Source organism: Haliotis asinina, chromosome 1, assembly GCF_037392515.1.
Source record: "Haliotis asinina isolate JCU_RB_2024 chromosome 1, JCU_Hal_asi_v2, whole genome shotgun sequence".
Classification (NCBI taxonomy): domain Eukaryota; kingdom Metazoa; phylum Mollusca; class Gastropoda; order Lepetellida; family Haliotidae; genus Haliotis; species Haliotis asinina.
Window position 1 is genome coordinate 88698926 of NC_090280.1, and position 26601 is coordinate 88725526.

Sequence of the window (26601 nt, forward strand, 5' to 3'; positions counted from 1 at the left end):
CACTAACTGGTTTGGGTTTTCAGGTATTTCTGCCTACGGTGTTTGGGACTGGTAACATCTTGGCTGATTTTTTTTGCCTACAGTGTTGAATGGGTTCAGCCGTTTCCGCCTATGGTGTGTGGGGACTGGTGACGTCTTGGTCGATTTTTCGGCCTACAGTCTTGAATAGGTTAAACCAGGCCAAGACATCACCAATCCCTAGACTCCAGCTGGAAAGTCGGCCAGGGAGTACTCGCATCAAAATGATATATAATTTTAGGAACCTAACCAACATATGATTCATTTATCAAATCTATCACTTTTCATATGTCCTGAAAACACCTGTTACATTTCAATTGGCCATATACGGTTGAAGCTGTCAAAACCGGCATCTGTCCAATCCGGCAAGTTGTCAACACCAGCATAAAATCTCAGTCCTGTCCGTGGCATGTACATTTATCATCAGCTCTACAATCTGTCATGTTGTCTAAACTGGATTAATTTTTCAGTCCCAGTGACTGCAGGATTAGACAGCTTCCACTGTATTAGCGATAGGATTAGAATTTTAAACTGATTTTTGCAATCTTATTGGAAAAAAACGATTCTCGCACACATGCCTAAAACGTTTTGTAACAGGTCATAACCTAACACGATACATCCTCTAAGTTCCATAATAAACATATAGGTGGTGATTTCATGTGAATCTACAGGTTTCGTTTACGAGGACAGTATCCGTTTCTGTTACTTGATTGGCTGATGTCAGGAAATGGACAATCATACATTTTATTTCTGAAGGTTTTTCATAATAATTTTCTGATTATGTAGAAATGAAAATATAATAGAAAAACGGAAGGGGATATTGTGACATCTTGCAAATGGAAAAATCACCTAAGTTTATGCTTCGTAGATTATCTGGACATATAATGGGTAAGAATGCATTTTCATAAAGAAATAACTTATTTAAGTTGTAGTTGTATTACTTCCATACATATAAACAGTAGGATTAGACCTTTCAGATGGTGTAGGATGTTTAGTAGTAATAATTAGCTGATATTTTCTTTGAGAAACCAAAGCTTCATCTATGACCTCAGAGTCTCTGGGAAGAGTCATGGCAGTATATGCCTCTGGTTGACTTAATGGGCAGGGTCAATAAATACCTCTCCTCATCTAGTATTTTTAGAAAAAGAATATTCCCGCTGATCCAGTTAAATTTGTGCCATTGTTGCTGTTCTTGTCCCTTGTGACTTCTGACAATGGCTTGCTTGTCACGCCCTGGTGTCAGATCTGGGAGAAGTGTAGGAATTGATGAGGTGCTATATGAATCCTCGTGTGTGGAGGGACTCATTTGGATGTGGTGTGAGGGACATTACCAGTGATGTACTCTACATGTTTGTGACAACACATGGTTGTAGTTATGTTTTCCGTATATGAGGGGACGGTAAGGCAGACTAGTGGTTGAAGCACTCATCCAACAACCTAAAGACCTGAGTTTGATTCCCCACATGGGTACATCTTGTAACTCCCATAATCTGGTGTCTCCTACCGTTTTATTTCTGGAAAGTTGTTAAAGTGGCGTAAAACCCATTCTCTATTGCAGGAACATGACACATTTTATGAATAGTATATCTTTTTACTTTTTATTGTCAAACTGCAAAACCTTTTTTGCAGGGACAAATTTAGTCAGGGTACATACAAAAAATTAGTCTGTTCTATTGCAGATCTGCTTAATCTCGGGCAACAAGTTAACAGGTGTGTGGTTTCAGTAAACTAACTTCCCCAACCCCATTTTGTCAATTGTTGAGTCATGGTAATTCTTGATGAGACATGTTTATAAAAATGGATACTCATATTCAAAACACCAAGGCTACGAATATGACAAATGTTACAGCTTTGGTAAAGGTTAAAGTATTGTCTAGTCAGTTAACAAATGTTGTTGAAGTTGTTGATAATTTTATATTCCACTGGTCATGATGTTGTGATAAGTTTAATTAGATTGCCAAACAAATCCAATAATTAATCAATTAATAATAAATAATAATTAATCCAATAAAATCCAATAATAATAATGTTCAATAATTTACTGCTAGACACATATTAGATGATCCTGCACACTAAACGCAGTTGTGACAAGAGGATTTACAACGGATTGGGCGAGTACACTTGGCTGCTACAGGTAGCTTAACGATTATGCATGTGCAATACATGCTAACCGTGACATGAAATCAACACCGCTACTGATTAACACCTGTATCACTACTGTTTTACACCTGCTATAACAATTCATGCGTAAAACGCACGGGGGAAAATGAACTTCTCGATATTTATCAGACAACCTGTCTCCCTCTTGTTTCAAGTGGATCGTTCTGTGGGGCGTTCCCAAGTATGCAAATTGGGGCCATTTGATCATCTTATATGTGTTTACCAGTACCTTCATATATGCCTGAGTAGAAGCATATTTAAGCATTTTGAATTCAAATATCAAACAGTTGTTAAATTTACTTTTTTTTCCTTTCACTATTGTTCTTAATTATGAATTTAACTTTCTTTACATTCCTGAACAACACATAAAAGCAGGCTCTCCTACCCAGAGTTCCATAGGGCCAGCAGTGTAGCTCTGCTACCAGCAGCCACCATGTGATGATTAGTCTTGTATATATCTTGTAGTTATCAATCAAGATAGTGGATGAGTTGGGTTTTTTTTCATCAGTTTTATTTTTTTTTATGTGTTGATATGATGTGTATGATATAGCTATACATATGGGATGTAATTGTTTAATTTCATCAAGCAAATATCCTAAGGTTTGAGCAACTAATATGTTTACATTGTCTGCATGGTTCCACATGCAATCATCGAAGCCCAACAGAGAGCTGGCGATAGTCACGTGAATGTACAGGTAGCAGGGCCATGCATATCACTGTTGAAGTAGCATATTTGTATAATTAAGAAAAACTAGAAACTAATATTTAATGCATTAAAAGACTTGCATTATTCTGATCACAGAATACCGTGTTTGCTTTCAAATAAAAATTGTCTGGTGACACAAAAATGCAAATTATCCTCTGTCATTGATGTTATTCTAAGTGTGATTATATCAGTAGAGGACGTAACGTGTACGCGAGACGGTCTCCCGTTACGCGTACAAGTGACTACCTGAGAGGGGGTCACTCATACGCGTGACTCCCTGATCACAGAGAGAGAAATTCTGCATGTCACACAAAAACATGTCTAAAATTGTTATTTGTGAAAATAATTAAACAAAATTTGCTACAGTCATTGACAGATGGTCAAGTTATTGGATGACGTGAATGAAAACATAAATAGAGGAAATTAAATTGTCAAAAAATGACAAAAATGTGCAAAATTTGAGCAAAAATTGGCGATATTCAACTGCGAATTTCACCTATGTGCATAATTTTCAGAAACTTACATTTAGTATTTTCTGAAAGCTCATTTATCGTAGATTCATAATATATATGCAGCTTTCGATGCACACCAACGCACACCTGTTTGTTATTGTGTTGAAACATGTTTACTTTCTTCGAAACCGCGCGAATCGTCTCGCGTAGAAGTGACCGGGTTAGCGTGTCATTAATGGGAGGTAACTGATGCCTGACTAAATTGCCCAGTCAAAACATCCGTCTTGAGTCTGAGACTGTGTGAAACGTGCGTAATGTACATGGCGATATTTCTTGCGTTACATCAAATGGGTATAATAAATTTAAACAAAATCACGAATAACATTTTTTCATACGGACTACTCTTTTGTTGGAAGTATAATCGTTGGAAAACACGATTAAGAGTGGGGGTCACTTCTACCGATGTAAAAACAGTTTTACGTTTTATGTTAGCTGCCATACCAGTAGATATTAGACTTCAGACGACAATTTTCACCTATGTGTACACTTCACATAAACATGATTTTCATATTTTCTGAAAGCTTATTCAACGCAGATTTACCCCGTACATGTACTTGTTCGTGTACATTAACGCACATAGGTGTATCATCGTGTTGAAACAAACCTACCTTTCTCCCACCGCTCGTCACAGACACACACAGCGTCCTCACAATATAGTTACGCGTACGAGAGACGCTTCCCAGAATCACGAACAAAAGTAGTCAGTTTTTAACGGCAATTTTCACCTATGTGCACATTTCACACAAACATGATCTTTATATTTTCTGAAAGCTTGTTCCATGCAGATTTACCTCGTATAAGTACTTGTTCGTGTACACGAATGCACATAGGTGTACACTCGCGATGAAACACATCTACTTTCCACCCACCACTCGTCACAGACACACACAGCGTCCTCACAATTTCGTTACGCGTACGAGAGACGCTTCCCAGAAGCACGAACAAAAGTAGTCAGCCTTTGACGACAATTTTCACCTATGTGCACATTTCACACAAACATGATGTTTATATTTTCTGAAAGCTTATTCCATGCAGATTTACCTCGTATAAGTACTTGTTTGTGTACACGAATGCACATAGGTGTACACTCGCGATGAAACACATCTACTTTCCCCCCACCGCTCGTCACAGACACACAAACGGCCTCACAATTTCGTTACGCGTACGAGAGACGCTACCCAGAAGCACGAACAAAAGTAGTCAGCCTTTGACGACAATTTTCACCTATGTGCACATTTCACACAAACATGATGTTTATATTTTCTGAAAGCTTGTTCCATGCAGATTTACCTCGTATAAGTACTTGTTCGTGTACACGAATGCACATAGGTGTACACTCGCGATGAAACACATCTACTTTCCACCCACCGCTCGTCACAGACACACAAACGGCCTCACAATTTCGTTACGCGTACGAGAGACGCTACCCAGAAGCACGAACAAAAGTAGTCAGCCTTTGACAACAATTTTCACCTATGTGCACATTTCACACAAACATGTTTATATTTTCTGAAAGCTTATTCCATGCAGATTTACCTCGTATAAGTACTTGTTCGTGTACACGAATGCACATAGGTGTACACTCGCGATGAAACACATCTACTTTCCTGCTACTGGCCACAGACACACACACCGCCCTCACAACATCAACAGACGTTCGAGAGGCAAAAGTAGTCGGTTTTGACGACGATTTTCACATATGTGCCAGTTTCATAGAAACATTAACTTAACATGTTCTGAAAGCATATTCAATGCAGATTTACACCATACAAGTACTTGTTCAAGTACACGAACGCACATAGGTGTGGCATCGCGTTGAAACATCTACTTTCCTCCCACTGCTCGTCAGACACTCAAACCTTACCCACAAGATCGTTACGACTAAGAGAGACGCCTTTTGCCACGGGAGCAGACCCGGTGCTCAATATGCTCACTCGCATCAAGTGGTAAGTAACTTCGGAGGACTGCATGATCTTTAATAGTTTAAGCAAAATGTATTCTTGAACACACTGCATGCAGGAATTACCACTCATTTCCTTAAGTTTTATGTCATTGTCATCAACACGTAATGTTATAGAAATGCGATTTCTCCACTTTTAAACAGATGACGTGAATGTGATAAAAAAAAGAGTTATTTAGACGGAGATTTATGTATTCATATATATTGTTTCCAGTCTAAGTAAACTTAGCCTCAGTACTTTTCCTTACGCTCCATTACTGAGTCTAACAAAACCTTATGGGAGGTCGCGTCAGGTAACCTTTGGGACTGACCAATCAGAACACAGCTTTCCAAATCGCGAAAGTGGACATTCGCACACACCTTTTGAACTTTTTATCTCGAAAAGGTTCGTACCCGAACGATTCCGAATGTTATTTAGCGTATGATCGCTTCTGGGTGATTCACACGGCGCACATTACAACCATGACAACAGAGTTAACTGTCTCCGAAAACAGTGTTTTGGCAATATTCAAGGGATCTCGTCTTGCAGAAATATTAGCCAATGGTCACCATGTCAACAGAAACCCCAAAGCGTATATATCGCAGGTCAAATATCTGTGTTTTCTGCGGATTGTTGTTTGTGGAGAGAGCTGTGCCCCTAAGTAGTAGCCGTTGTCTGATTGGTTAAATCTATATAACCGTCTCGCTATTGATTGGACGGTCATAGGTCGCTCAAAGGGTGCCTGATGCGACCTTCTGCTAGGTTTTGTTAAACTCAGTGGTGGAGTTTAAGGAATAACATTGAGACTGAGTTTACTTAGACTGACATTGTTTCAAAGCTGTATTATTAGTCAACTACAGCAATAAAATCAGTCGAGCCATCCCTGTTACACACGGAAGATGCCACTTCCCTGAGCAGATTTTGCTCACCTACATATCAACTGAATTTTTGTCACAACTGAATAAACATGATTCTGTCTTTTACCAGCTTAACAACACCAAACAAAATAGTTAGCATTTAATTGTGCGTTTTTAAGTTTACCACGGACGATAAAAGCATCGTAAGTAGGAAACTGCACAGTGGCTGGCAGTGTCCACAAGACAGCCGTGTCAACTGTCTGCAAATATGCTGTCTCCAAACCCAATAAATGGGTATCCAGTCTCCTACCTGTATATTCAGGGCTAATCAACTGCAGTCATAAACTATGCCTGACTGCATCCTCTTCATTCCGGCTTAATCATTGCCGGAAAACAGTGTCGTGTGTGATATTGCATAATCTGTGTGAAATTTATTTGTGTTTCATTCTGTCAGGGGACAAATACAATTCGCCGTACTGAAGAATTTTGAACATGCACCTGTGTCCGAGAATATATAACTATTTCCATAGTTATACTAAATACATATAAAACAGTCAGTGAAAGGTTACGTAATTATGACAAATAATGCAAAACTCCCTGGTATACACATATTTCTTCATTCTGCAGATGATGGCTGAAAAGGCTGTCCAAACCAACATGCTGGACTGTAGCTGGGTCTGGTTGTCTTCTCCTGTCCATGCTGTCGTCCAGGAAGGAAAACCCTTCCTATTTCACGCATATACATAAAATATATATTTCTGTGTTGGCTTTGAATGTATTGTTTTTATCTATGAATACTGTTTAAATCATCTACCAAAGTAAAAGATAGGAAAGCCGATGATAGTGTTGACAACCACGCACAGCACTTTCAAGTACTCTTCGAAGATAATCAGTACAAGAATAACTCCTTCATACCAAAACAGAACACTTTGAAAAACATTATAACATTAAGCAATAAAAATCTGTTTATAAGTCGTCGATCAGTAATGCTATGGACAATATTTTGAGTTTGTAATCATCTGGAACAATTTTATTCCTTTCTTCCTCATAAATATGTCATCTCATTATCACGTGAGAGATCGTTATCACGTGATCAGTTCAATCGGAATGAAGTAAGAAAACGCTATTTTGCCCACCTCCATGCGACTTGAATATTTGTCACCACAAAATAAACATTTCTATGGCCTTCACAAATTATCAAACACAAACAGGAAACGGAATACATATAATTAGCATTTAATTATGTGTTTTCAAGCTATCATAAAATATACCTCGAACGACAAAGGCACCGTAAACAGGAAATTGCACAATCGCCCCCCGTGTCCACCAGATAGCCGTGTAAACTGTCTGCAAACTCATTAGATGTACACACCCTGAAGTAACGTGCTGTACTGCATCACACCTGTTGCCTGTCTCCACCTGTATATTCAGTGATACCCAACTACAGTCATTAACTATGTCTGGCCGCGTTCGGCCCAGTCTTCACTCCAGTGTCACGTGTGTGATACAATAAATTGCGTAATCCAAATGAAAGTTAATTGTGTTGCATTCGGCCAAAAAGATGAACCAAGACAAGGACAATTCGCCGCACTGATGTATTTGAAATATGTACCTGTGTTTCATAAACATAGCTGTACTACATACACAGTGTTCACGAATAGTGTCTGACCCTCTGACAAATCTGGCAGATTTGCCAACGGTCAGACAAAAGTCCCCAACCTGCTGGCCCCAGTGTCTGACTGAATATGTCACAATAACTTTTGTCTGAAGTTGTTATTTGTGGCATGTAATACTTGTTCACTGTTTCTAAATTTATGTTTATAATGTTTGTCATTATATAATGTTAATAATTTCAAAGCCAATAATGAGAAATGTTAAATCTGAAATGTGTGTTTAACTTTTTTCTGTGGGTCCTGTGAATTTTCACTGGGTCAGACAGACATCTGAAACTTACAGGATCCAATGTCCTTTTACTGTGAAACACCATTCGTAAACACTGCATACATCTAAAACATTCAGTGAAAGCTTCATACATTTTCGTTTTTATAACAAATAATGCAATGTTCTCAGGAATGTGCGTGTTCCCTCATTCTGCTGACTCCTGGCGGAAACGGGCATTTGGCCGTTCCCAGTCCAACGCAGCATGCAGGATTATACACGGGGCTGGTTGTCTTCCACTGGCCATGCTGTCTTCCAGGAACGAAAACCTTTTCTGTTTCAAGCATATACATAGAATATGTGTAAACAAGAAAGTCCCAGTTTTTACCTGAAGTAGATCTGGTAATGTGTGTTGTTAGTTTTGTTGTAGAAAAGGTATGTATGCAAATACGTATGTATTCGATCTAATTGAAGTTGCCTGTATGTGTACAGGGTAAGTGAAACAACACATTCTTACCTGAATATACTGTGCACACTGAAGGGGATGGAGGAATGATGTCTTCCAGGATGAGGGATGTTACGCAAATCGCCGACATGATGCACAATTCTTCAGAAAATGATGATTTGTAGACTTAACATGATCTTACCGAATGCGTAATGTATCCGCCAGGTCATATGGAGTTTGATCGAAAGAGGGGGCGAAAGATACTACAACCTGCAGGGGGCGTTATGTTTCCTTATTTAAATTTGTATTTTCGTACTTTTTTCATTTCGAAATTATGTCACAAAGTGTGATTTCTTTTTTTAAATGCCTTTATCAAATCATGTCAATTTCCGAAGGCATAAATTAGGTTCAAGTTACTTATATGCATTTTCATGATCAACAAGTCATCATTCGCAAGCTGGACCGTACAGAGGAACACCATCCTCAACTTGCAATAAGCAAACACGAGATCAGTGAGCCGCTTGAGCGGCTCACCAGAAACCTTATAAAAGTTACCGTCTAATTAGTTTGTTTTCTTCCCAACTTCTGTCATTTTATACAATGCACATCTATTTACGGTGGTCTTAAAAGAAACATCATTTCTCTTTCAAGAGGTTCAGAAACGCTAATGCGGGCATAAACTGATATGTACTCTGGAAGATACGATATCCACATGTCAACACCATGAGCTGTAATGAAATATCGAAGCAGGTATTTTAGTATAACACTAATTTTGATCAGTACGAGATGTCAGCTTTGGCTGGCACCGCGAGTGCCTTTTTTCAGTGTGCTGTGTGGAGTTACACAATGGACGTACGTCACTTCCGAAAAATATGCAAATGATTTAATAGTTTTCGCAGGATTACTTTTGACAAAATTGGCAAAGTTTTGATTCATGCAAGATGCGGTAGGGGTCGTATTAGTTTCAAAATATTCTGTAACTTTCTGCAAGATGAATACGTTTACATTTCCACCAGTAATACATTCAAATGAAATAAATCACCTTTTCATGAGCGATGAGTTGATTTTTGTGTAATTGGCATGTGTAAACAGCCGACCTTGGGCGTGGTATTCTGCTTTCCCGATGTTTTCACGTGCCGAAAAAATCGAAAATACAGAGGCCAAGTATGCATCAACCTAGGATGATTGTAAATATTTTGTCGGACAAACAACTTGTATTCTGCAGGTTGTAATCTGTTCAGTGCAAATGACGAAAGCGTGGCATCCGAGATCGAAAAACCTGTTCATTCACGACTGTCAAGTACCCCACCACCCTTGGGGATTTTACGGGACGCTTTAATTACCCTGCATCGTGTTCGCACCCAATCGAGGTGGTTCCACGGTGATTGAATTAATTAGGGGGAAGCGCTTCAGTTAGTACCGCGGAGCGCACCGTCTCGCGGACAAGAGACGATAGGCCGTCTCGCGTACACGTTACGTCTCGGACTGTATATGCAGTTTCTTTTATTTAGTAAAATTGATCACTGGATTGTCTGGTCCAGACTCTATTATTTACAGACCGCTGCCATATAGCTTAAATATTATTGAGTGCGGCGTAAGGCTTAACTCACTCACTCGCTCTTGCATCTTCAAACGTGACTTTTTTTTCAAAATGAATGATTTTTTGATGCATTGTCATCGGTCCTAGGAGAAGTACACTGTACAATGCTCTGTCAATAGTAGAAGTCTTGTACTACTGGTTCTTCAATTTCTAGTGGTGCTGTGGTTGATTAATGCCTCTTGTCATCTGTTTTCAGATCTGCTATTGATACTGAAACAAAGTCAAAAGTAGCCATCAAGAAAATATCACCGTTTGAGCATCAGACATACTGCCAAAGAACGTTAAGAGAGATCAAGATCCTTACCAGATTCAAGCATGAAAATGTAAGTTGTTTGCTTATCTGCAGCTGTGTTAGCATGACCGTGTGATATTACCCATGTTGGAAGGAGGACAGAAGGTTGTATGTTTCCTTAAAGTCCAAAGGGCGTTACACCCTTTGGAGAACGTTGATTGGCTGTGTCAGAAAATAAAACAGCCAATCACTGTATAGGGATATGGGGTTTCCTCGCATTTGCAGGTTTCCTCACAGAGAATGCTGTTTTCATTTTATCGATTTTTAGATCCAAACCTGATCTGGATAGGAAAAACAATAACCAACTCATAACGGGGAATTACAGATTATCTTTCCCTCGTTATACTAATTAAAGGACCACTAAACTCAATTTTTTGGTACTCTTTTATCACTGCATATGAAATACTTCTGGTTAGTCATAAACGAAGCGCCATTTTTTTAAATAAAAAGATTGTGGTTAATTGATACCAAGCGCTTAAAAGTTGCTGAAAAGCCGTCTGCTTCTCTCTCGCCCGCAAACGAAACCACAGACACGGTTACGTAACACTGTAGCCAGAGAACCGGAAGTGACGTAATAAAAGGAATGCTTTCTAGTTACTTATATATAAAATGTGTTGGAAGCTCGTAATTTTGCTGGTTTCTCGAAGTCAAGCAAGATATGCCGAATTGTTGTGTTGCTGTCAGTTGCTCCTTGGGGTCAGGTGATGGTGTCACTATGCACAGATTTCCACCGGACCCCGTAGTTTCTGCTGAAATTGGTTGTTTGTGTGTGCAAAGCGAGCGTTGTGGAAACCTGTGGTATATACTAAATTGGATGGTTTCATCGAGGTTATTAAATAAAGACTGCTTACTACACATTGCTGACCAAAAGGATTTTGCATGTAGTTAAATATGTATTTGAATCATGACCAAAAGGAGTTTGCATGCCATAAGTTGTAACGTAACATAAGCGAGATCGGGGTCGAAGTGAAAATACTGCACGATAAATTTCTACACTTGCTGAAAATACTGCGCGATAAATTTCTACACTTGCTAAATTTACTTGGTTTGTAAACGTTCACTTACCAGTTGTAGACACTTGTCAATATACGTCTTTATACTTTGTCTCATAATCCTAGTTACTTTATAATCATACTTGTATGGATTTTGAAACTTAACAGAAAGAAGCGATATGCGAATGTATAACAGGAATGTAATATCTATACATTTTATACTCTGCCTGTATGAATCATAATTCGCACGCACGTCCCTAGTGTATGTCGTCTGTATCACTACAACTTCACGACGAAAAGAATGATTCTGTTGAAAGCTACGACAACTTAATAAAAACAAAATGCAGATATTGAAATTAAAACAAATTAAAGTTATAGGATCTTAATGTCAGGCTCTTACTTTGTTCGAGGAATGTGTCTATCAATATCCACAAAAACAAGTGATATATAATTCATCTGAGGATTTCCCAAGTGATGTGTCTTTCAACAATCTAATATACGAAATGTATTGTTTCAGGTTTTTCAGACACGACAGAGTGTATTCAGTATAGATCAGTAAATGTACATACATAAACAATACCTTTTGACAAATCCCCCATTTAAATCGGCATAAAACTAATTAATCAATCAGCATGTTATCGGTTAATCCTTTGATCGATCCAGACACAAGAAATGCCAAATGGGGGCCTTTGTCGGGTAATCTAAGTGGCGTTACTACTAATTATACCTGTTATAAATTCATTAACTGAGTATCAAGTGAATGATGACAAATACCGTGTAGGTTTATACCACCTAACATGGATTACAACCTAGCGACACCAAGTGATTTTGTCAAAATCGTCTATGAAAACAAGGGTTTAACTCAAAAACTAGGCAAAGCATTAGACAAAACTAAATGATAGTAGATTGTGAGAACATATAGCTTTCATTTTTCACAACAGCTGTCGCAATTTCAGGTTTGTACAAACCTGTAAATGAAATAGTTTAACCCCTAAAATGTAGATGAATACTGCACAGACCCTCATTTCTATACCTACAATTACGTCACGGAGACGCGCCGCTCTGATTGGTTGAAATTTCGTTTGCGGATGAGAATTGTACACTGTTGACAAAAAGGTCAATTTAAGGTAATTAAAGATCGAAATGAACATTTTTAATGGCGGGGTTTCATTTATAACAATGTCAGCAAGTGATTTTGCATTTGTACCCCATTAGAGTGTATGTTACCTTTAAGTAATTAATATGACTCAGGAAAGATATTCTGTCATTTCTGGTCACTTGTTAGTTATTGTGTGAATACTTCATATACACTCTAAAGAGCATCTACCTGATGAGTGGAGCCTTGCTTGATTGGTTAAAAGCCATGTCATACCAAAATATCAGTACTTATTATTACCCTGCCATATGTTGGGCATAACAGTGGAATAAGAATGACTGGTTGACTAAAGTTTTCTGTGAGAGGGCCTTCCAGTGAGTGAAAGAATATGTGAGTGAGTATGAAATTATGCTACTTATGGCAATATTCAAGCAGTATCGTGGTAGAGAAGCGGGTTTCACTCATTATGCACATGTGGGGCATGAAACAGAGATCATGTGAGTGAAAAGTGTACACCTGACCGCAAAACTAACTCTCCTTCCCCATCAGGGTGTCCATGTTAAATGTCACTGCTTAGTGCAATGATCTTGCATATTGAACACCGTTAAACTTACCCTCCTACATGTTGTATTTAAGACCTATTGAGATTCTATGTAGTAATCTTTGTCACTGCCAAACTCGTCGTGATATTGCTGAAATATTGCCCATGTGACAATAAATATTAACTCACTCACTTACTGCCAAAGCAAGCTGTAAGATGCGATGAACAGGTTTGGATGGTCAAGCTTAGTGACATGTGGCATTTTATTACACCTGAGTGAAGTCTGTTCATGCTGTCATAGCTGGAGTGTATGGTCGAGTCTCGAACATCTACTGCCACCATATAGATGGAGTGAGGTAGCTTTGTGTCACTTTACAATCAGTGTTTACCCTGGGTATTTTTTAACTGGAGAACAGAAACATTGCAGTATGATGTCTTTTTCTGTATTTTCTCAACTATTGTAGTAAAGTGTTATAAAATGAAGTGTGGTTATGATCTGTTCACTTCATTCCTTTCAGATCATCAATATCAGCGATATTCTTCGAGCGCCATCCATAGAAGAAATGAAAGATGTGTATCCTTTACAGCCTTAGTGAAATGAGAAAACATGAGCAGCCACCGGTCTGGAGCTTCTACAGTATATGCCAGCCTGTTGTCTCTTACATGATTTCCTGGTTAGAAGAGATCTCCATAAATTTGTGTTAGTCTTTCATGTTAATGAGTGGAGCAGGTGTCATAATCTGATATTCTTATTAGTTCATATTACCTCATCCCTGAACTATATTTGATTATATTGCCCAGTCCCTGATCTATATTTGTTCATATTAACCAGTCCCTGGACCATATTAGTTCATATTACCCAGTCCCTCAGCTATAGCAGTTCATATTACCCCATCCCTCAGCCTTGGCAGTTCATGTTACCAGTCCCCAAGCTATAGCAGTTCATATTACCCAGTCCCTCAGCCATAGCAGTTCATATAGCCCAGTCCCTAGGCTATAACAGTTCATATTACCCCATCCCTCAGCCATGACAGTTCATATTACAGGGTCTTTGAACCCTATTATTTTCCATACTGCCCATCCCTTTCTTTATGCAGAACATAAACATGAAACCATAACAGTGAAGCAAGTCTAACAGAGTCTCCCACCACTTGGGCTCCTTTTCAATTTGAAGGATTTATGCTTTTGGAGACTAATTATTCTTTTATGTTGTTGTCTAAAATTATTGGAGTTTCTAAACTCAGCTATTCTGGTTGCCTACTACAGGTGGGACTAAATCTTGAAGAAAAACTGGCGTTGTCTGTTTAGTTCCCTATCATTTGAGGTGTCTTTTTTTTTTTTAACGAAAAGGTGAAACCCAAATGTTTATGAAAATCAGCTGCTGTTGTTACAGTATGGTTCAAAATTATTGAGAATAGCTAAAGCATTTCATATTATTAAACGAGAACAAATCAGATAAAATTGAATGTATTGTGAAAGTGAACTGACCTTTTCATGTTGTGTAGGTAACAGTTTAATATTTTATCAAGTCTCCTTGAGCTTCACGGCACAGTCTAAGACGGGTAGGCATACTTCCTATCAGAGAGGTTAGTGTTTCGTGAGTTATGCTGTCCCAGTATCGGACCACTTCTCTCTTCATGTCTTCAATTTTTGTCAACCCCTTTTGATTCAGACATTCCTTCATCATCCCCCAAATGTTCTCAATGGGATTTAAGTCAGGACTATATGCAGGAACTGGTAATGCAGTCACATTTTTCTCCTGAAACCACTGCTTGGCATGTTTTGCGGTGTGTTTAGGAACATTATCTTGCTGCAAAATCCAGCCATTTCCATAAAACACATGTGCACTTGGAAGGAGAAAATTATCTAATATGTTAGTGTAGCGTTGACTTGTCAGATTTCCCTCAAACACACACAGCGGGGTCGTTCCTAATAAGGATATCCCCCCCCCATACATGAAACTTTGGGCTGTATTTAGGTCGTCAATACAACGGTGCTGACGCAGACTTTGTCCATATTTTCACATTATTGGGATATACCCATATTGAGCTTTCATCAGTAAAAATCACATTTTCCCAGTCAAAGTTTTCATGTGCCAAACACCACTCAACACGCCTGTCTTTATGTTCTTGTTTCATGAAAGGAGAAGGAATTCCAGTCTTTTTCTCCCATCCAAGATCAATCAAATTTCTTCTAACTGTAGATTTTGATACAACTGTTGATCCCCTTTCTATCATTTCATACCTGAAATGTTGGAGATGCTTGCCCTTTGCTTTTTAGACGCTAAAATTCCCAGCCGCACGCGATCTGAGAAGTCCAATTTTCTGGGTCTTCCTGCTCCTTTCTGGTGCCCCAAATCCTTTCCCTCTTTAAAATTCTTCCTAATCCTATACACAGTAGAAAGAGGAGTTCCTGTTCTCTCTGCCAATGTATTTACATCATCAATTCCTTGATTACACAACTCAAAAATCAACCTTCTTTTATCTTCAGCAGACATTGTTGACAGTGCTGAGGAAAATGACGTCTGCTACAAATTCAGGGGAGGTAACTCTAATTGTACTATATTCAGTAGGCCAAGATGAGTTACCTCCCTTATACCATTACTTAGTTTTAAGTATCAGTGAATCAGTTGAGGTGTTAGGATAGCTCAAAGTAAGAAGAAAAATTCTCAATAATTATGAACCAGACTATATATTGCAGCAATATTTTTCAAAGTTAATAATATATGTTCAGTTTCTTTCTTGTGTAATTATTTGGACTATTCCATTATAATATGTAGGTAACAGGTAGTAGCTAATCTTTTCATTTGAACCCTAAATGTTCTTGTTCAAAGGCATCCGTGAACTGCCTGTCTGCATAATGGGAGGACACCATTATTAATGTTATGGTCAGGATTTGTTGAAGTTGGTATACCCTGATGATGTTCCTGATACTGATCACAGGATTGTCTGGTTCATATGTGAGGGTTTATGGGCTGCCAGCATATGGCATGACTTTCTTCAGCTCAGTATACATACTTGAGAGTGGTGTTATACAACAAAGACTACTTATGTAAATCTGACTTTGGACTTCAAGCACCAACTTCCTCCCACTCAAGTGTGCTGAGTGTTTCACAAGTTGAATACCTTGAATATCATTACTCTTGTTGAGTGATCGTAGTGTTTTGTTGTTTAATGCTAGTCAGCAGTATTTACACTACAAGACAGCAGCCTCTAAATACCTTCGACAAGACAATCCAGTGGTTGATATCATGAGCTATGATCTGTACTGTCAGGGTGAGATAAAACAATCAAGCATGTAACACAGTGAGTTGATTTCATGGCATTGTATCTTGACAGCATGGATTGGTACATCTGATGATCCATTTTTGAATTCATTTTCCATGCTTGTCATATTAGGCGACTAACGAGATCAGGTGGTCGGACTTACTGATTTTCTTTCTACATTCTACATTTCATTGTATCCCACTTGTGTAGATTGATGTGCATGCCATGAATTTTCCAGTTCAGACTTAATTATTTACAGATATTCATAGGCCTTTGTGGATCTGCACTCAGGACCAAATAACCAGTGTTCATATAAGCGTGTTATTTATAAAGTTGGTTTGCTATGGATAGAACTCAGCTGAATGGTTTAAACATTCTGCACAGGCTACCTGAATATCACTGTAGTGGCTCTGTTATTAATTTTTGCTAACAGGCTTACAAGAATATTTCATCTTCAGCTGTATTGTCCACATTGAGTGACATCTTCTTTAACTGCCTCAGCTACATTGTACAGTGCCTGATGGAGACAGACATGTACAAACTGCTGAAGACCCAGCAGCTCAGCAACGATCATGTCTGCTACTTTCTCTACCAGATCCTTAGAGGCCTCAAATACATTCACTCTGCCAACGTGCTGCACCGGGACCTCAAGCCCAGCAATCTCCTACTTAACACAACATGTGATCTCAAGGTAAGACTTCAGGCCTCACAGAAGCCTCACAGTAGCTTCACAGTAGCCTCACGGTAGCCTCACTGTAGCTTCACAGTAGCTTCCCACACACTACAACATGTGATCTCAAGGTAAGACTTCAAGCCTGGGATTCTGCGATTCTGCGGTTGCAGAAAAAATCGCGGAATTAACCTTTCCATGCAGAAAAATATCTGGTCGTAGGAAAACACATTTTCTTGCAGAATCCGTACAGAATTTGCCACTTTTCTGCAGTGGAATTTGCTTATATTAAAAATTAAGTGAAAACTGACTGAGAGCCGAAATGAAAAGTAGAGTTAATGTCAAAAGTAGGATCCGTTATGCATAAAACAAACTGACATATTTACTTTGACAACATTTTCAAAGTAATCATGATTAAATATACTTTATTAATAAAGTAAGTTTTAGGTATATTTTAAATAATATTATAACACTGCAGTTAGTTTCTCAAAATCAATCCTTCTCAAAATTGAAATTATTTCAGATTTAGTTTAAATATAAAAATAATTAAATAAAATAAATAAAAATGAATAAAATTGTTATTAGCATGAATAAAATTGTTATTAGCATGAAGCCGGAAGTTCGTCTGCATCAAAGTTACGGATTCTCATACACAGAAAAAGGTGTTGGTGCTTAGTCATCAAACTTGCTCAAGATGTGATGTGTACTGTCGACCGAACTTTATATCTGTGTTTGAGAATTAAACTATGAAGGTCTGTATAATGTTTTCGTTGTTTTTCCTAAATGTTTTAAGCTCAGAATATTTCGCAGAATATTGAAAAATTGGGTGAAGAATTTGCTTAAATTTGCCACGGAATTTTTAAAAATTTGCTGCAGAATCCCGGGGGGACTGCTTGATACTATATATAATGATAGATATGTCATTATATAGTCCAGTTGAATTCATTGATGGAATATTGCTGAGTATTGTATCAGTCAATCAATTTTTTGTTTCAGATCTGTGATTTTGGTTTGGCACGAGTGGCCGACCCTGACCATGACCACACAGGTTTCCTGACAGAATATGTGGCGACAAGGTGGTACCGCGCTCCTGAGATCATGCTCAACTCCAAGGGATACACAAAGTCCAGTATCCTTGACCAGTGAACACTCTATATGAAAAGCTACGTGCCATAGGGCTCTCAATATACGATGCTCATGCTAAGGGCTGCAGTTGTTGGAGTTGCCTCTGTGAGGCATGACTCAACTTGAGTTTCTGTTCACCCTGATTATGACCAGGTTTTCAGCACCATTTGCTTTTATTGGGTTAGCAAAAGTGACAAATGCCTGAGACCTGTGTAATCCTGTATTCCACTGAAGGAGAGTTAGAGGCAGTAATACTCACTAACTGCAGCCATTGAAATTAACTTCAGTGTGGTGGGACAGCCCCATGGTTAAGGTGTTCACTCGTCACATTGAAGAACTGGGTACAAGTTTTCAGAGCCCAGTGTCCCTTGAAATGATATTGATTGAATACTGCTAAAAGTGGCATAAATCCCAACTCAATCACTCACTCACTTTAATTATGCTATGGCACTAATGGGTGCTCTTGCCTTCAGCCACATTTCTGTCCAGCCCAAAGTATTGCTGTACACATCATTGGGTCCCGTTTAGGTAGATTGATGCTCATACTGTTGACCACTGCATTGTCTGGTCCAGATTCTGACTGCAGACATATAGCTGGAATATTGCTTAGTGTGGCGTTGAACATCAAACAAACACAAAACAAAACAAGAGTATTGTTGTTTTGTTATAAACAACCCCTGCCTTATCTTTGTTACTTGAGACAAGGTATACTTTGATAGCAATGACAAGTTTATTGATAGCAAGCTTTTATGTTTTGTATGCGGGATGCTTCGGTACAGATTATTTTTGCGTTGCCTAGCAGGAAATTTCTTGAAATTTATCATCATTCTGCTTCCCAACATTTAAAATACAACTCATAGAAGTTCTGTTCAGGTATTCTTTCTGTTATTTTCAGTTTTCTATTTTGAGATTTGATGTTCATCAGAGTTTAATTTTCAAAGGGATTGGGATAGAGACCTTTTACTGTGGGCCATTTTCAGAATTATTAGCCATTTTCTGAATTTAGAAAGGACCATTGCCTTTGTATCAATAGTAAACTTCAAAATTTTACTGGGCTGTTTCTTAGTCTAATGTGCAAAATGGCCTATGGCTCTTGCCTTTCCCAATCCCTGGAATAATATTCAGGACTATGTCATGTACTATCATGTTTTCCTTAACATGTGTCCAGTCGATGTATGGTCAGTTGGCTGTATCCTGGCTGAGATGCTCTCCAACAGGCCATTGTTTCCAGGGAAACACTGTATCCTTGACAACTCATCGTGACCAGGATCTGTTGGGCACAAAGTCCACAATTTCTACAGTAGCAGTTTGTACATTGTAACTAGTTGTACTGTTGACTAAACCCAGGAACAGCTGAATCTTGTAGAGTTGTTATGATAAAACTACGACAGAATTTTCATTTATTGTATGCTTTACACAGCTATCATCATCATCATCATCATCATCATCATCATCATCATCATCATCATCGTGATGGTTTTGTCTTGTGCCAAAAGTTTAAAAATAGTATATTACTTTGTGTAGTATTTAAATTATAGTACTGTGTTAAAAGGTGACCATAGAGTTAGGTGGATAACACATCATCAGATCAATACAACATTGATTGTTGTTCACAATATCATCACTTGATTGTCTGGTCAACACATTCTACAGGCTATTGGAATATTGCTTAAACTGATGTGACTGGCCAATCCAGTAAACAGGGTTGTAGCTAGAACATTGCTGAAAGGAATGGATTCAAACGAACAAGTTCATCTGTTGCAAAAAACTCAGAATTGAGTTAAATTCAGTTCCATTTTATTTTTGATCCTTATTTCACATCAATATTAAAAAAAAACATGGTTGATATTTACAGTGCTGGAAAGTATGTGTATAGTAAATTTGAATGAAGGAAAGTCATGTCCAACATTTCCTTTGAAATTCTCTGAAATATGTATTTGAAAGAACACATTTTTCAACTTATTTATTGTTATGCCTTAATATGTGTAGATCTTGATCAGTTAAATCACATCCTGGGTGTGCTGGGCTCGCCGAGTCAAGAAGATCTCAACTGCATCATCAATGAAAAGGTATATGACACAAGATTAGTGTAGGGGTAGTGTAGTGGTAAAAGTGTCCAACTGACACGCTGAAGGCCAGGGTTTGATTCCCCACATGGGCACAAAGTGTGTAGCTTTTTCTGGTGTCCCTCACTGTGATATTGCTGGAATATTGCTAAAAGCTGCATAAGACTAAGCTCACTCACTCATGACTAGTGTAGGCTGGAAGGCTATGTAAGGGACGTTTGTGTCAGTGCAAAAGCTTGATTGTATAAATTGTTTACTACCACCTCTGTAATCAAGATCCAGGTTAGACTTGGTATTCAACACCCCATGCTTGTCTTTGGAGGATATAATGGCATCAGGTAGTGAGGCTGCCGATAAGGTTGACCCGTCATTGTATTCCAGTTTTGTAGATCAATGTTCATAATGATGATCAGTGGAGCATCAGTTCTTCATTCGATTATTCACCAACTGCTGCCAGAATATTGCTTACAGTGGAGTAAAGAACAAACCCTCTCATCACATCATCACTATCTCTATGTGATTTCTTGCTACTTGCGACCTGTGAAGGTCTGGGGTAGATGGGCCTTCAGCAACCCATGCTTGATATAATAGACGACTATGCTTGTCATAAGAGGCGACTAACAGGATCGGATGGTCAGCTTTGCTGACTTGTATGACATGTCATCGGTTCCCAGGTCGATGTTCTTGCTGTTGATCACTTGATTGTTTCATCCAGGCTACGACCTGCAGACCTTACAGACCACTGCCATATAGTTGGAATATTGCTGAGTGCGACGTAAAACTAAACTCACTCACTCACTCTTGTTCCTTGCATCAGGTGCAACCTGTTATTAAAGATAACCTGCACCAGTCATTGTGAACATGCACCACTGCAGGTCGTAAATAGCGAAATTACACCCTGCCATGTATTCATATATTCTTTACCTAGTATTCATGATATATATTATACTCACCTTTCACTGGAATCTTGGTGTTCATGATGTTGATCACTGGATTGTGTGGTCCACTTTTTTACAGACCACTGCCATATAGCTCAAAATTTTTCATTGTCCTGACTCATGCTTAATTGCTTATCTCCTCTTCCTGGCGATGGTAGTGGAACACCTGAAATCCCTTGAAGTTCCCTTCTAAAAGAAGTGGACGTAAAATTTACACTCACCCACGAGTAACCTCCCCTCCCGCGCTCATGGTCAGCTGATCGGCCATGACGATCACTTTCTCCCTATTGTCCGATGAGGGTGGCTGGAGGCACCCAGGGTCCCGATTACGGCGATAAGTTTTTCAACTAATTCGGTCTTTTAACTAATTTCTGTTGTATGCAGTATTTGGTTTATGAATATGTATCATAATTGTTTAAATTTGTGGGTTTATACAGCATGTAATTCATCAATGCAGACTTCGTCTCAGTTGATGAAATCGTGGTGGCAGTGTAGATTCGGCTTTCAGCGTTTAACCTGCACTTACCTGGTCCAGCGTGTAACCCCTTATGTTCTTCCACTTTTCGCTGTGAATTTTGCAGAAATTTATCTGTTTCTGAATTTATCTCTTAAATTCGTTCTGTTCGCAGGCGTGTTAGGGATAGACAACGTCGGCTTTCATTAGCCATGTCTAAATCAGAAATGATTTAGCTTTGGGTAACTGTTTAGTATTAACTGCTGAAATTTATTCCAGTGACCAGTTACGCATGTCTCCGGGGCTACCCCTTGGGTTCAGCGACTCGTCCCGTAGACCATAGAAGAGAACTTCATTGGAGACGGGGTCGTCACAGCCTAAGAAGTCTAGATCATCATCGTAGCGGAGACGAAGTCGTCTGCAACGGAGTCGAAGCACAATCAACAGGCTTCGAAGAAGAAGTCCTTCGGCAATGAGATCGTCCCTCTCCAGGAACGACATATCTATGATTCTACAAAACGAGCAGAATGTCAACCAGCATAGACAACTTTGCCCCGACTGCTTTGTCACCGCTCCGGAACCCCTATTATTAGACATTAGACAACGCAGACTTCGTCAGCAGCCTTGGTCATTGCAGCAGACAGCTTCACGAGTCAGCCATCTTTACACTTAATGCAGCCATTCCACGCAGACACCCTCATGCTACATGAGCTTGGGGAAGCGTTGTTTTGAGCACTCATCTAGATCTGCACTCACTCCAGAGGATGTAAAGGAGGCGTATGCTTGCACCTGATGTGAGCACTCAACTAGATCTACACTCACTGTAGGGGATGAACAAGAAGATCGTCACTGTTGTCCTTGTCATCTTGTCGCAGTTTGGAGAGAGATCCACCTATGTCGAGTGAGTGCACCCGACCGGGTGAGTGCACTCACGTAATGACTATGCTTGCGTGAGGACACTTGCTTGGGTGAGTGCTCTCACAGGTTTACTCGTCAAAGCAGATCTTCATCAGTCTCCTCAGTTCGTCGAAGGCGCCATCAGACCTCTTCGTCCCCTTCAGACCTGGACTCGCATAAGAAAGATCGTTGGCATCCATCGACTGTGTCGCACTCACAGATGGATGAAGACAGATACTACCAATCTTCATCACCAGAAGAAGCCCTCTTCTCAGACTGAAATTACATCATGGATCACGAATGGTGTTGAATTAGTCTCACCATCCAAGGACTCCAACAAAACCAACACCTATAGCATGAAGAATGAAAACATCGACAAGTTGATGTTTCTGCTGATGGCTCCGAATTCCCGAGATGTTATCTACGGCATTCAAGGCAGCAACAACATATGCCACTTTTCAACACTCGTTGCTTCCTTCTTCACCATATGGAGTCCTTCATCAGAGCACCAGATGTAGACGAAGCCTACAAAGCACTCGTCACACAGAAAACGGTTCAGCAGTTAATGTCCAAACATCTCGCCTCTACTACTGCCGGACTGAATCTACTTCTTTGACAAGGTGTCTTGTCCACCACATCATGGAGTGAAATTTTCACAGGGCCCTTATATCAAGCCTTGTGGTCAGCACCCATAATATTGTATGGGAAGATTAAAGAGAGAGCTCGGATGGTCGCCCAAGACTCCAGAGGAGCCATGATGATCAAATCCATCTAAACTCAAAAGTCAGTGCTACACTAACAAGTTCAAGTTCTCCAGAGTGCAGGGATCGAGAGATAAGAAGTTTAATACTAGAGCGTCCAGGGACGGAAGAGGAGGTAAACATTATAGATCAGGTTCAGAACGACTGGAGTCTACCCCCAGCCGTTCCCATACAACTGTCTCAGGTGGGTGGTCATCATCAACACTACTGGAAGAATTGGGGAATTTTCAACAACGAATTCATTATGAAGATTCTTCAAGATGACTGCAAAATACCATTGCAAAATACACATTTGATCACAAGAGATGACGGTATCTTAGGTTGAAAAATTCAGTGGGAAAAATTCCGACACATCTACCTAGAAGACAGTCTGTCTGCTAGATGATCAGTCGACTGCTACACTGTTGACGTCGCGTCTGCAATCTGATTGGTTTCTGAGAGACAACGCCCAGTGCAGAATGTGGTGTTATTGTTGCAGTATCAGGAAGTTGTCGGTGACTTTCAATGCTGGAAAGATGTCGATTACACACTAGATTAACAGTTTACAGCTTCATTTGATTCTTAAGGCAGCATAGAGGTCTTCTAACAGCAGACTCAATGTTGCCTATCACGAGACTTGCAGCAATGAATGACGGTTCCTGATCGGACAAGCAGCCAGCTATAAATAGACTTCCTTCATATGTCAACACACTCATAACGAGCAGTATTGACGATCGGAAAACGAAGAATGATGTATCTTCATGGGATACAAGTTCATCATGAGAGAAGTCAACTCCGTCTACAGTTGGACTTCACTATCAGGCTACTAACCTAGCTCAGATGACTTGTGAATCTAAATTCCTTGGGATTTGATTCATCACTACATTGAAATACACCGCTGTCCCAGAGAATCAGTGGGTCAAAGTTCAAGTTGATGTTAAAGCAAGTTCTACACTCTGCACCACCATTATGACAGTGTGACTGTCTACTCGCTCTGCTCTCGTCATCTCAGCATATGACCAGACGAAGACGCCTACAACTACGTCTTTGACAGCGATTCCTGGGTCACGGTTTCACTTCCTGACCGGTACCAGGCTTACTTGCCTTATTATGCTCCTTCAAGTTGGAAGATAAACAACGCAGATTTAGAGCTCCAGCGTAGGATCTAAGTGTTGTACTCCAAAATCTTACAAGTGATGCGTACGTTTCATATTAATCGAACCAAGTTTGATACAAGTCACCAAGAAACAGCTCATCTGGGTCCACGATTGGATTTCATTGTGAAGAATCAACTGCCAGGTCAACCGTACAGACAGTTCCGAATACCGACGGACCTCATGATACACAAGACTTATCATTTGGCCAGTCAGAGCATTGAAGATATACACTGCATGTACCAAGTCTAGAAGACAATGGTTCAAGTACCTATTTCCCCTATATCTACTGAGACACCTGCGGAAGTATGCCACAACACTATCTCATTGTGGATCAGAGCTGTTATGCTTAGAGCATATAAAGCAGCAGAATTAGACCCTCCAAGAGCCTCTAACCCACATGAAGCCTCTACACAAGCGCTGAAATTGCTCGCTATGATGGAATGCTGCTTTTGGAAGTCAAACACGGTGTTTGCCAACCATTACCTACGAGACATAGCCACAGAGGACGTCTCTGTCATTCACACAGTTTGGGCCGCTTGTTGTTGCTCAGCAACTAACAATCCCCGGAAGGCATGACTTTCACTCACCTGATTTATCACGTGCTTGTGGAAGCCAGCTGCTCTGAGGAGTATAATGGTGGAACGTCTTGAAGAGACTAGCATGAGTGATTATGACCTTGTACTCGTAATGAAGATACTTGTACACGAAGAAGGGTCGCAACTAATCTTGATTGCTCTATTTTGACATTTAGTTGCATGAGAAACTAGCAGGATGCTAGTTACTCTGTCATCACGTGCCAGTCAACAAAGCCTTCTAAAGAAGACAAGTTCGACTGGATGTGATCCCTCCCAGAATCTACAATGAATATTAGATGAACAGGGCCAAATTATCGCCATTACAAATTCCGTCAAGCGGGGAAATTATTGGAAGTAATTTTGAACAGCCAGCAGAATCCAGTGTGGTCTGACCCACCACCGTTTCCGTCAGATTCTGTAAGCAATTAGGCATGAGTCAGGATTGAAGGAAAAATATGTAATTTTCTGAATAAAATTGATATTTTATACCTATCCTGACTCATGACGAAAGCCCTCCCAGCCGCCCCTCACAGACACGCTGAATTCTCATATTCTCGTGTCGGGAGAGGATTATAGGAGAGAGTGATTATCATGGCCGATCAGCTGATCATGTGCACGGGAGGGAAGGTTACTCGTGGGTGAGTGTAAATTTTACGTCCGCTTCTTTTAGAAGAGGACTTCAAAGGATTTCATGTGTTCCACTACCTTCGCCAGGAAGACAAGATAAGCAATTAAGTATGAGTCAGGAAAAGTATAAAATATCAATTGTATTCAGAAAATTACATTATTGCTGAGTGGGTTGTTAACCAACAGACCCATGAACGTCCCTGGGTAGAACAGGCCTTCAGCAACCCATGGCAGCGGTCTGTAAATAATCGAGTCTGGACCAGACAATCCAGTGATCAACAACATGAGCATAGATCTGCGCAATTGGGAACCGATGACATGCGTCAACCAAGTCAGCGAGCCTGACCACCCGATCCCGTTAGTCGCCTCTTACGACAAGCTGAGTCACCTTTTATGGCAAGCATGGGTTGCTGAAGGCCTATTCTACCCCGGGACCTTCACGGGTCTTCATAAGAAATGACTAGATGGAAACTTGCATCACTTAACAAAACAAAGTTGATTAGCTATCATTGTATCTGGATTAGGTCACTTACTGCTCATAGCATCACTCACTGTCCCATGCGTGATTATTTAGGTAGGCAATCACATGGCTGAAAACGGGCTGGTGGGGTAGCCTTGTGGCTAAAGCCTTTGCTTGTGGCGAAGACCCGACTTTATTTTCCCCACAAGGGCACAATATATGAAGTCTATTTCTGGTCTCTACTGCAGTGATGTTGCTGGATTATTGCTAAAAGTGGCGAAAACTTAACTCACTCACTCAATGAAGTAACCAGAGTTTGAGGCAGTAAAGTTCAGGACAATTAGAATACATCAAATGAGCACACAATCTCTAATGTTTTTTCTCATTTGATTTGATAAAATATGTTTATGAATGAGTTCTGTTATGGAAGTGTTGAATGTCCTTATTTTTTACAGGCACGTGGGTATATTCAGTCGTTGCCATTCAAGCCTAAGGTGCCATGGAACAGGTTATTCACTAAAGCAGATGATAAAGGTAGGTGGTGACTGTGTCAAAAAGTGCAAGGTGCATGATACAGTGTTTCCGTTAC

General features: G+C 39.7%; 1 protein-coding gene across 1 annotated transcript in view; it reads left to right on the forward strand.

Moving 5' to 3' along the window:
* LOC137254966 (mitogen-activated protein kinase 1-like) overlaps positions 1 to 26601 on the forward strand; it is a 51404-nt gene that overhangs the window by 16280 nt on the left and 8523 nt on the right. Inside the window, exons 2-8 of the mRNA XM_067792566.1 lie at positions 10313 to 10439; positions 13556 to 13611; positions 16805 to 16994; positions 17970 to 18102; positions 19267 to 19338; positions 20088 to 20167; positions 26468 to 26546. Of these exons, the coding sequence (XP_067648667.1) occupies positions 10313 to 10439; positions 13556 to 13611; positions 16805 to 16994; positions 17970 to 18102; positions 19267 to 19338; positions 20088 to 20167; positions 26468 to 26546 (737 nt within the window). The remainder of the gene's footprint in view (positions 1 to 10312; positions 10440 to 13555; positions 13612 to 16804; positions 16995 to 17969; positions 18103 to 19266; positions 19339 to 20087; positions 20168 to 26467; positions 26547 to 26601) is intronic.